The sequence below is a fragment of the Capricornis sumatraensis genome, chromosome 19 (genome assembly GCF_032405125.1).
Source record: "Capricornis sumatraensis isolate serow.1 chromosome 19, serow.2, whole genome shotgun sequence".
Classification (NCBI taxonomy): domain Eukaryota; kingdom Metazoa; phylum Chordata; class Mammalia; order Artiodactyla; family Bovidae; genus Capricornis; species Capricornis sumatraensis.
In genome coordinates this window covers 25,286,902-25,297,885 of record NC_091087.1, presented here as the reverse complement: position 1 = coordinate 25,297,885, position 10,984 = coordinate 25,286,902, and the positions used below count along the sequence as shown (strand labels likewise).

The 10,984-nt window shown below is 50.5% G+C and overlaps 1 protein-coding gene across 1 annotated transcript; it reads right to left on the bottom strand.

Moving 5' to 3' along the window:
- Positions 1 to 5,524: 5,524 nt before the first annotated feature.
- AEN (apoptosis enhancing nuclease) lies at positions 5,525 to 10,343 on the bottom strand. Its single transcript, XM_068991128.1, has 3 exons — positions 9,804 to 10,343; positions 6,829 to 7,029; positions 5,525 to 6,004 (listed from the first exon to the last, which is right to left on the bottom strand). Exons 1-3 carry the CDS (start codon positions 10,341 to 10,343, stop codon positions 5,756 to 5,758), a joined length of 990 nt encoding a protein of 329 aa, XP_068847229.1. The 3' UTR covers positions 5,525 to 5,755.
- Positions 10,344 to 10,984: the final 641 nt, after the last annotated feature.

Here is a 10,984-nt window from a genome sequence, read left to right as displayed (position 1 = left end):
CAGTGTGAACTGGTGAACCCTAAGGGCACTCAGGAAGGTAAGGGTACCTGCAATCTAACAGTCATCAGAGTGTAGCCAAGAGTACCTGCAATCTAACAGTCATCGGAGTGTAGCCACTCTCCGATGGTGAGCCCAAGGGAGCTCAGGATGTGAAAAGAACACAGGATACTGGCCCGGGATAGCGGAGATGCATGTGAAAGGAATGACTCCAGACAGCCCAGATTCTTGCGTCTTCCCATGCATAGAAACACACTGAATTCCTTAAGTTGGGATATCTGTGCATGCATGCAAGCTATGTCAGACTGTTTGCGTCCCTATGGACCACAGCCAGCCAGGCTTCTCTGTCCATGGGATTCTCTAGGCAAGAATACTGGACTGGGTTGCCGTGCCCTTCTCCAGGGGATCGAACCCACGTCTCTTACATCTACCTGAATTGGCAGGCAGGTTCTTTACCACTAGCACCACCTGGGAAGCCCTTGGGATACTGGTTTTCTTTAATTAACAATAATCTTTTGAAGTTCAGACTACCCACAACTTTTGCAAAACTTTTGTTACAAAAGTTAAAAACTTTGTTTGTTTTTTTTGTGAAACTTTGTCTCAAAACCTCTGTGTAACCTGACTCCTCCCCTCACCTCCTTGGAGCAGCTAACTCTTTCAGGGCCGCTTCAGATGCCGTCTCCCTGGCCTGAAATGAAAGTCACTCAGTTGTGTCCAACTCTTTGCAATCCCATGGGCTATACAGTCTATGGAATTCTCTAGACCAGAATACTGGAGTGGGTAGCCTTTCCCTTCTAAGGGGGATCTTCCCAACCCAGGGATCAAACCCAGGTCACCCGCATTGCCAACAGATTATCAGCTGAGCCACAAAGGAAGCCCAAGAATACTGGAGTGGGTAGAAGTCCTAAAAATCCCACTGAATAAAACATAACTCTCAACTTTTAGATTTTTTTTTTTTTGTCGACAGCTCTCCCAGGCTAGGACTCTGACCCTTTAGAACAAGTCTAGTACATAAGGAGCACTCAGTATCGATTGAATAAAAGAGTTACAACTGGGGCAAAAATAAAATCAGCTTTAATGAGGAAATTGTCTGTAGGTACTGGGGTGAGTTGATCACCCCCGTCTTACTTCCTACCCCAGATCCACATGGAACAAGATTTGCTTTCAAACTGTGACTAAAATTTGTGGCTTGGAAAGGAATTTCCCCAGGTTCTTAATGTATTCACCAAGAGACATCCAGCTTCATATAACAGACCTCAAAAAGAAAACCAGATACTGAAATATGTTTGAAGAGTACGGCATTGTTCCTGTGTGTTGTTCTTGGTTCAAATTTGAGTTAGAGGTTTTGGTTTCCATTCTGAATGAGCAACTTTTCTTTGAATTCAGACTGTCTGGGGATTTCTTGTTCCTCAAATGCATAAAGGATTGTTACCCTGATTTACGAGAAGATGCAAAATTCTTGCTACTTGAACATACATTGAAAAGTAACTCCCTAAAGAAGGCTGAGCCCTGAAGAGTAGAGAAGACTCCTGAAAGTCCCTTGGATAGCAAGGAAATCAAACCAGTCAATCTTAAAAGAAATCAACCCTGAATATTCATTGGAAGGACTGATGCTGAAGCCCCAATACTTTGACCACCTGATGCAAAGAGACATTGGAAAAGATCCTGATGCTGGGAAAGACTCAAGGCAAAAGGAGAAGAGGGCGGCAGAGGATGAGCTGGTTGGATAGCATCACCAACTCAGTGGACATGAATCTGAGCAACCTCTGAGTGCTGATGGACAGGGAAGCCTGGCGTGCTGCAGTCCATGGGGTCGCAGAGTCGGACACGACTGAGCGACTGAATGGCAACTGTGTGCTAAGGTTGGACACAGGAACTGCTAAGAACCTAGGGGAGGAATGCCTGACTCCAGCCAGGCGATGGGCTGCAGGGTTCCTAGTGGTGATGCTGCCCAGGCTTATCTAGTGTCACTCATCAGCCAGACCAAGTCCCCAGATCTCTTCGGGCCAGGCGACAGCAGGAAAAGGAGTCACTCCCGGCACAACTCTCAACCTTAGCTGACACATAGCCTGCCAGTTGGCCCATTGGCAGGTCACATCCCTCTGCCTACAGGCAACCTGCCCTTTGAAATCCAGCTCTCACAAACCCCTAAAATATGTATGTGAATTCCAAAATTACGTACCATAGATGGAACCACCTCAAACAGTCAGATATAGCAATTCCGTGTGGTTCAACTTAAAACATATCAAACTGTACTAGTGGAATGAATACATTTTTAAATACACAGACACAAAAAGAATGAATTAAAAATAAACTATATACCAATAAACGTGAAAAATTAAACATTAAATCAGGGGAGTGCAAATCGAAACCACGGGTAACCACCTCACGCCTGTCAAAATGGTTATTACCAAAAAGATCACATAACATACTGGTGAGGATGTGGAGAAATTGGGACATTCGCGTAGCCATTGGGAATGTAAAACATGCAGTCACTGTGTAGAACAACGTAAGATCCCTTAAAAAATTAAGCACAGAACTACCATGAGCCAGCAATCCCATTTTTCTGGGTGTATATCCAGAAGAACCGAAAGCAGAGTCCTGGAGAGATACAGTAGCATTATTAACAATAAAAATGCTTGTCCATGGATGGATGGCTAAACAAATGACGGCATGTACATCCAAATGAATGTTACTCAGCCTTAAAATGGAAGGAAATTCTGACACATCCTACAACCTCAGAGATGAACTCTGGGGACATTTTAAGTGAAGTAAACCAGACACAAAACGGCTAATACTGTAGGATTCCACTTATCATTGCTCAGTCATGTTCCGACCCTGCAACCCCATGGACTGCAGCACACCAAAGTTCCCTGTGCTTCACCATCTCCTGGAGTTTGTTCAAACTCATGTCCACTGAGTCAGATTTCACTTATATGAGGTATCTAATCAAACACACGAAAACAAAGTGGAATGGTAGTTGCCAGGAGCTGAGGGGTTCTTGTTAATGAGCATAGCGTCTGTTTTGTAAGATAATATCAGTTCTGGAGACGAGTTGCATAACAATGTGGGTATTAACACTATTAACTACACTTAAAAATGGTTAAGATGGTAAATTTTAAGCTGTTTATTTTATATTTAAAACTAAAAAAAAAAGAATTTAAGATAAAAAATGAGTGCATAGCTTCAAAGAGAAACAAGTTTAATAAACTTATGCTCTATAAATGATAGGGCAGTTACATAAAAAATAAACTGCATAAATTCTGTAGCTCTAATATTTTCCTGCCACATTCCAAAGCACCATCTTGAAAGCCACCCACCTCAAGGGCCAAAGCACCCAGCAAGACTCGGTGCCCTGGGGTCCCACAACCCCTCCACCAAGCCCCCTCCCACCTCGGCTGGAGGATTCAAAAGGCCATTTCACCCATTTTTCCAGTTGAGTTTTATTCCAGAACGGTTTTACAAAGCTGATTTTAAACCCAGTACATCTCCACATGCGAACAGCTCCATCCCTCAGCCCAAAGCCCAAAGCCCTTAAGCAACTGCTCAGCTGTGAGTGTGGCATCCGCTAGGCTTTTCAGGAGCCTAGAACAAAGTCTTGGAAGCCGATCAGCAGCTGATCAGTGACTCAGCCAGCGCCCAGAACAGTCTGCAGCCCTGAGTTTGCTGTTATGTTTTCAGGAGTGTCTCTCACTCCCTGGCCCTGCTGCTTTGCTCAGATTGATGCAGCAGCACAGGGAAGAGTGAGCTGTGCTCGGTGGCCCGTGCCCCACCTACTGGAATAGCCACAAGAACAAGTCCTGTCTGGGCAAAAAATGCACAGCGTGAGAGATGTGAGTTAAGTTTTATTTGGGTGCAAAATGAGGACTGCAGCCCAGGAGGCAGCATTTCAGAGCTCTGATCTGAGCAGGCGAGGAGTGGAGTCAGGCTATATAGGAGTTTTGAAACATAGGGCAAGTGGTCCAAACATCAAAATACAATGCTACTTAAAACCAGAAATCTCAGGTTAAGGAGTTTAGTGCTTTTCTATGCATGGGAAGATGCGAGAGTCTGGGTTCAAGCTGAAATCACTCCTTTGTTTTGCGCCTCAGCTCTCTGGGGCCGGTATCCTGAGCTTCACATCCTCAGTGTTCTCAGGGCTCTGCTGCAGGGAGTGGCTAGTCCAATGACTGCTAGATGACAGGTATTCTTTTCAGCCGAGTTTCCTCAGGGTTCACCAGTTCACTGTTTAAGGGCTGCAATCTGCAATTGCTGGTGACTGTGACTTCCTTTGTTTACTGATAAGGCTGGAAATATTTGGGGCCAAAGCCCTCAAATGGCCCCAGGGTGTGTTCAGGTGTTACTTGGAAGAACCTAACACTAATCCTTAAAGAAACACAGCTCAAAAAAAAAAAAAGAAAAAGAAAACACAGCTCAAAAAAAAAGAAAAGAAAACACAGCTCACAGAGCCTAACAACCCTGTGAGGTAGGTGGTACCCTTATTCCCATTTTACGGATGAGGAATCAGACTTAGGTGAAGTCACACACTTGCCTAGGTCCCAAAGCTATTAAGTGGTGAGCTAAGATGGGGCTCAGAGTTTCTGTGTGACTTGAGCTCTCAGGTACCCCAATACCACAAAACTGGTCCTTAGGGAAAAAGGACAGAGGGGTGGGGGATGAATCCTGACAGAGAACGTTTTTAGTAATTTAGAGAAAACCCACCCACTCACCCAACCACAAGTGACTGGGGGCACCCACCAAAGTGCAGGCACTACACAGCGGTCAATGCCCAGTCTAACCCTGGCAGACCTGCCCTCTGCACCCCTGGAGACCTGTGGTCTTGCTCTCAATACAGAAAGACCCCAGTGGGCAATTCTGCTGAGGGGCCCCAGAGTTTAAATCGCTCCACTGTTTCTCAGACTTCTGCTTCAGGATCGAGTGCTGGGTGGGCAGGAGGAATGCCTGCCTTGGGTCAAGACACACATGCCAGCCTCCACCCAGAGCTTATCTGCCTTCCCTCCTCCCAGAAGAGCACCCGGTGACTCCTGCCCGCAAGCAGGTGAGGACCCAGCTCCCCGTGATCTGAGGTCTCTGTTGTTCCATTGCTGCCAGAGTTCCAGTTCAGAAAGGGACAAAATGGCCTAGGAAGTGAAGTCGCTCAGTCGTGTCCCACTCTTTGTGACCCCATGGACGGTAGCCTACCAGGCTCCGCTGTCCGTGGGATTTTCCAGGCAAGGATACTGGAGTGGGCTGCCATTTCTTTCTCCAGGGGATCTTCCCAAACCAGGGATCAAACCTGGGTCTCCTGCACTGCAGACATTGCTTTACCGTCCTTAACTGTATAGCCTCAGGGCATGTTTATTTTCTAGAAAGTGACTCTGGAGGAAGAGGTAGCTGGTGACAACAGGAAGAACACTTTGCCCCAGGTCACTGGGTGGAGATAAGGGAACTCTGGAATATTGACACCCCCACCCACCACACCCAAGGAGGGAGACCTGATCCCTTTAGAGAGCACAGCATGAGGGTGGGGGCGGCCTGATGTCATCTGTCGGTGCATTCCCTACTTCTGCTGGGTTCTAGCCCACCTGCCATTTTCACGGGCATCTATAAAGTGCCATTAGCAAAACCACAGGAGTTGGGGAGGAAGGGCTGACAGCCCTGGAGAGCGGAGGGCTGTGCTGTGGGCAGGTGGTCCCGACTCTTCAGACCGCGGGGGCAGCCAAGCGTCCTGCCCCAGGCGCTCTCCCGGTCCCCGCTCCCCAGGGGAGCTTCTCCGCCCTCACTCCCTCCGGCCCGGCGCCTCCCCCGCGTCTCCGCTGGCGCCCTGGGCCGGGTCCTCCAGCCAGTACTGGTCCTGCATGTACTGCTCCACGTCCGTGCTGCTGTCCGTGCTGCTGTCGGGCTCTCTGTCCTCAGGGGGCGCCCGGAGGCTGCTGGCCGCCTGCTGCTCCCACTGCACCTCCACCAGCCGGTAGAGCTCCATGGCGGTCATGGCGTCTTCTACGGACGAGTGCCCGTGCTGGCCCACCTGCGGACGAGAGCCCACGTGTCACTGCCCGCAGTCCTGGGGGGCAGCCAGCCGCCCCGGGCTCTGGGTCCTGGCCCAGGGACGTGTATTCTCAGAACACGGGTGCACAGCCTCGTTCAGTGAGAAGGACATGGGTCCCAGTCACACAGAAGAGCGCTGGAACGCCAGCAGTATCACAAGCCATCTGTTTCGCCTATTTCCTTAAATCTAAAAACTGGTTTAAAAGTCCCTGATTCTGGGCTTCCCGGGTGGCTCAGTGGTAAAGAATCTGCCTGCCAATGCAGGAGATGTGGGTTCATTCCCTAGTCCGGGAAGATCCCACAGGCCGCAGGCTTCACCCACGCCCTGCAGAGAAGTCACTGCCTTGAGAAGCCCGGGCACCGCGACCAGAGAGCAGCCTCCACTCGTCGCAACTGGAGAAGGTCTGCAGGCAGCAGCGAAGATCTCCTTGACGCAGTCCCAGGGAGAAAATAAATACATTGCACCCAATTCAAAGGCTCTCAGAGCGGATGGAATAATGAATGTGAAACACAGGAGGACCAAGAGTGACCAGGTACCCCTGACCGCTCCTGGGTGTAAGAGGTGGAATTCTACACGTGAACGAGAGAACAGAAGCAGGACTGGGTGGGAGATGGATCTAAAGAGAGCAGCCTGGGAGCAGGTGGCTGACGGTCACAACCTACTGGAGAGGAGCGTGGAGAGAACACACCCAGGGTTATGTGTATACCCGGGAGTGCCTGGACCAGGCTGGGGAAGTGGCAGGCCCCGCACTGCCTGCCCATGGGCCCTGGCTCCCCCTCCCGCTCCCCTCCAGCCCCACGCACCTGGATCTTCTTGCGCAGCAGCTGCAGGGCCAGGTCCTTCAGAGAGACACGATTCCGGACGTGGAGCCCTGGCTGGCTGAGGAGGCTGGGGACGGAAGTGGTATCCCGGGTCTGGCCCCGAGGGTGGATGTACTTTAGGGCCTGGAAATCGTTGTGCAGGGCGTGGCCCACCACCACCTTGCCCTTCAGGAGCTTGAGAATCTGTGAACAGAAGAGGAGTCAGGAAGGGCCACATCCTGACACCCTGAGCAGTGGTCCAGGGACCCCTGTGGGGGGAGGCAGTGTAGCCAGGGGTGACCATGAGCCCCACAGTTAATCAGGCTGCTCAAAGTTTGAATGCAGACCCTTGACTCACTACTCACTATCACCAGGGGCCTGTTTAAGCTTCCCCCACACCTGCAAAATGAGAAAGCTGGCAGCCGCATTGGTGGGGTGGCTGTGAGCACTAAGGAGCTCTTAGATGGGTAGGTTACCCCAGACAAGCATATTTCCTCCTGGCCCAGCCTCTTCTCAGCCTGGAAGACTTAGCCACCCCCAATCCCCTCCCGCCCACTTCCGCCCCCAACTTCCACCAGCTCCTCTCGCAGCAGGTCTCAGCTTTAAACATCGGGAGGCTGCCCCAGCTGTCACCAGGACCCCTGCTGTTCCCTCCTTTGGGGGATTAACCATGTTGTCCAAGTACATGTTCAGCTCCGCATGGCCTGTTCCGCCGCCCCTCAATGTAAGCTCATTGTAAAATGCAGGGACATGTGTGCCTAGACTAGCGGTGCCCAGTGACAGCTCAGCTCACAGGAGGGAGTCCGGGGAGATGTGCCAGGTGAAGTCACAGAACTGTGCCAGGCACTGGAGACAGGCGACCAAGGACAGCTCTTTCAGCACCAACGCAGCAGTCCTTGTCTTCTGGATTCTGTCCCTTTGCCCCTCTGCTGTCCAGGACTCCCGCCTCTCACCCTCGGAATCTCTCTCTGGCTCAGCTCAGACCATCTGCACAGGGTGAGCCTCTCTTTCCTGCCTTCCAAGGGAAGCCAAATCCAGGCCTACGGGCCTGCAAACCCCTTGAACCCTCTTCCCTGGGCTCGCATCTCCTTATCACCTGCTGCCAGCCTCCCACAGCCACCTCTGCTGGCAACACACGGTTTATCACTAAACTCAGCTTTCATAGCATATGGATAGGCACATTTAGACTTCAGTGGTAGGGATGGGCCACCACCCCACACACATACACACAAGCCACATGGTGTGAAAGGACTCAGCAGACCCCATTCATACTGGCCCAGAGTGTGGGCCAATCCAGCACGGGCCTGCTCTTGGCAGGCCAAGAGACACCCCTAGGAGCTGGGGGTCACCACCCGTCTGCCTTCCTGCTGCCTCTATTCCTAATCAGCTCACTTGAAACATCCTTTTAAAAGAAATGCTTACACTGTATGTGCTGTGAAAAAGGAAGACACAAGATGACTTGTATCAATATTCCCTAAATGTACCTCATCCCAAGAATAAACCAGAAATGTTAAGTATAGCTTTGCTATAATGCTTGGTTTAAAAATGCAGAATGGTCCAACCTGGTTGATATGACTTGAGAATAATGCAGATGTTGCCCTTGATAAACACTGAATGAATGCAGAAAGCATACCCAGGTTAGCAGAGCCACGGGGGAATCTCAGAAGTCTACCAGCCAGCTTAGCTCACCTGCATGCTTCCCATACCGTAACTTCAAGTAACACCCTTAACCGCTCCACCACAGCACAAGCCACCATCCTCTCGACAGCTACTTCCCTGAGTGCTCCAGGTCTTATCAAGGCAAGTTCAGTTCAGCTCAGTCGCCAAGTCAGGTCCGACTCTTGGCAACCCCCGGGACTGCAGCACATTAGGATCCCCTGTCCTTCACTATCTTCCGGAGTTTGCTCACAAAGCACCATATCAGTAAATTTATACTTTCCTTAACCACTGAACCTGTGCAAAACTGTGCTTCCACTGTTTCCATAATTGGGACCTCCTGTTTTATCTGGGGGGTCATTGATAAAGTTTAAGTGTTGTGTCTCTAACCCCATTTTCCCCATCAGCTCTAGGGTATTTATCATGCAGGTTTGTATAGCACGATAGTTTTTAGAAACACACATCAGTTCCCTCCCAAGACCTAGAGACTTGCAGGATCAGAATCTCTAGGGAGAGGATCTGGGACAAGAATCCAAGATTGTTAATAAGGATTTAGGTACATTTCCTATGCTCAAGGGTGTTTGGGAGTTCCTGGCATGTTAGTGTGGCCCCAACCACAAATTAATTTTCCTCAAAGCAATGAGTCCCTTGGACAGCAAGGAGATCAAACCAGTCTATCCTAAAGGAAATCAACCCTTAACATTCATTGGAAAGACTGATGCTGAAGCTGAAGCTCCAATACTTTGACCACCTGATAGGAAGAGCTGACTCATTAGAAAAGATCCTGATGCTGGGAAAGATGGAAGGCAGGAGGAGAAGGGGATGACAGAGGATGAGATGGCTGGATGGTGTCACCGACTCAATGGACATGAGTTTGAGCAAGCTCTAGGAGGTGGTGAAGGACAGGGAAGTCTGGCATGCTGCAGTCCATGGGGCCACAAAGAGTGGGAATATGACTTAGTGACTGAACAACAACAAAGCAATGAAAAACTAACATAAAAAAATACCAAAATATTAACACCTGGAGGTGACAGCACTAAGGGCCTTACACATTTTATGCAGACACGTAGTACTTTTATAACAGAAGAAGAAAATGCAGAGTGTAAGCTGCTTCCCATCTTGTGGGAAAGGCACAGCCTTTCCACACACACCACCACGTGGGACAGCCAGCAATCGCTCCATGCAGGTAAGGCAGGATTTCTACTCACCCTTTCCTATGGAGAGGAAACCCAGAAGAAGCTTAGTAAGGTTCCCAAGGTCTCTCTGCTTCCAGTGGCTACGTGTTAGCTCAGACCCGGGCTCAGCCCCTGCCCTGCCCTCACCTCTTTCTGGGCCACCTGGAAGGGGATGGCTTTGCGCATGTGCTGCCGGGTGATGCCGCTCCAGCGCGTGCGGTAGTCCACGATGGGCATCTCAGGCCGGACGTACTTGTCGTAGAGGACCTCGCCGTAGTAACTCACCACGGAGCAGCGGGCCAGCTCGCTCACCCGCCCTCGGGGTCCCGTGCCCACCATCTCGCAGTCAATGGCCACGCACTTGCTGGGCAAGGGGCCGGCAGAGTCCCTGGGGGCTGGCTTTCTGTTGCACCCAGCACCTTCAGATTCAGCCCGCGGACGCTGCCTGGCACTGCCGGCCACTTCTGTGCCCGGCGGGGCCCCGGGCAGCATAGGCAGAGGGGAGGGTCCTGGCTCCCCGAGTGGGCTCAGCAGCCCCTGCTCCTGCAGCAAGGCCTTCCGGGCCATCAAGCGCTGGTGCTGTCGGCTCTTCCTCCTGTGCTTCCTCCGAAGCACATCCTTGGCATTCCGGCTGGCCAGGGAAGGGCTCAGGCACTGCACTGACTCAGGAGCTTCCTGGGGTACCATCCGCATCTGTGCACCCCTCAGGGCCAGGGAGGCCTGGGAGGTGATCTGCCAACAGGGCAGCAGCCTGGGAGAGGAACAGGGCAGAGGGGCGGGGTGAGGAACAGGCCCCGCCAGCCCTGCCCCCCCACCCGCTCCCTCCAGCCAGTGCGCAACTGCTGTCCAGTGTCTCAAGATCCCAGACAAAGCCAAGGACCTGCTTTAATGATAACTGCACTCATAGGGTCAACATCCCCTGCAAAATCACTGTCTTAACTACTTTACATGGAATCACTCAATCTTTCCCACAACTCAGAAAGGTATTATTATCCCTGTGTTATAGGTGCAAAAGGTGAGGCATGAAGGCTTAGTAATTCATCCAATTAATAAACAGACAAAGGCTGATGTGAACCCAGAACCCAGGCTTTCAAATTCCACGCCATAGCCTACCTCCAACATTGTTAGCTTAAACTAAAAATTATGAAAAACTTTTAGAGAGGTTTAAGAGAAAATAAACAAAATGAGAAAATAAAGATTACAGAGATGTTACATGTATACGAAATCCCATTTTGGATAAACAAACAAAAGCTTTATGCAGTGTAAAGGTAGAACCTTTCCTACCCATAGTAGAACCTAGAGAAACTATCTCACAGGAAGCCCACAAC

Bases quoted from the DNA above. Each gene is read 5' to 3' on its own strand.
- AEN (XM_068991128.1), bottom strand. From the start codon at position 10,343: ATGGTACCCCAGGAAGCTCCTGAGTCAGTGCAGTGCCTGAGCCCTTCC. The intron at 7,030-9,803 runs GTGAGGGCAGGG...TTCTGTTCACAG, and splicing joins TCCAGGTGGCCCAGAAAGAG to ATTCTCAAGCTCCTGAAGGG. The intron at 6,005-6,828 runs GTGCGTGGGGCT...TCTCGTCCGCAG, and splicing joins TGCTGCGCAAGAAGATCCAG to GTGGGCCAGCACGGGCACTC.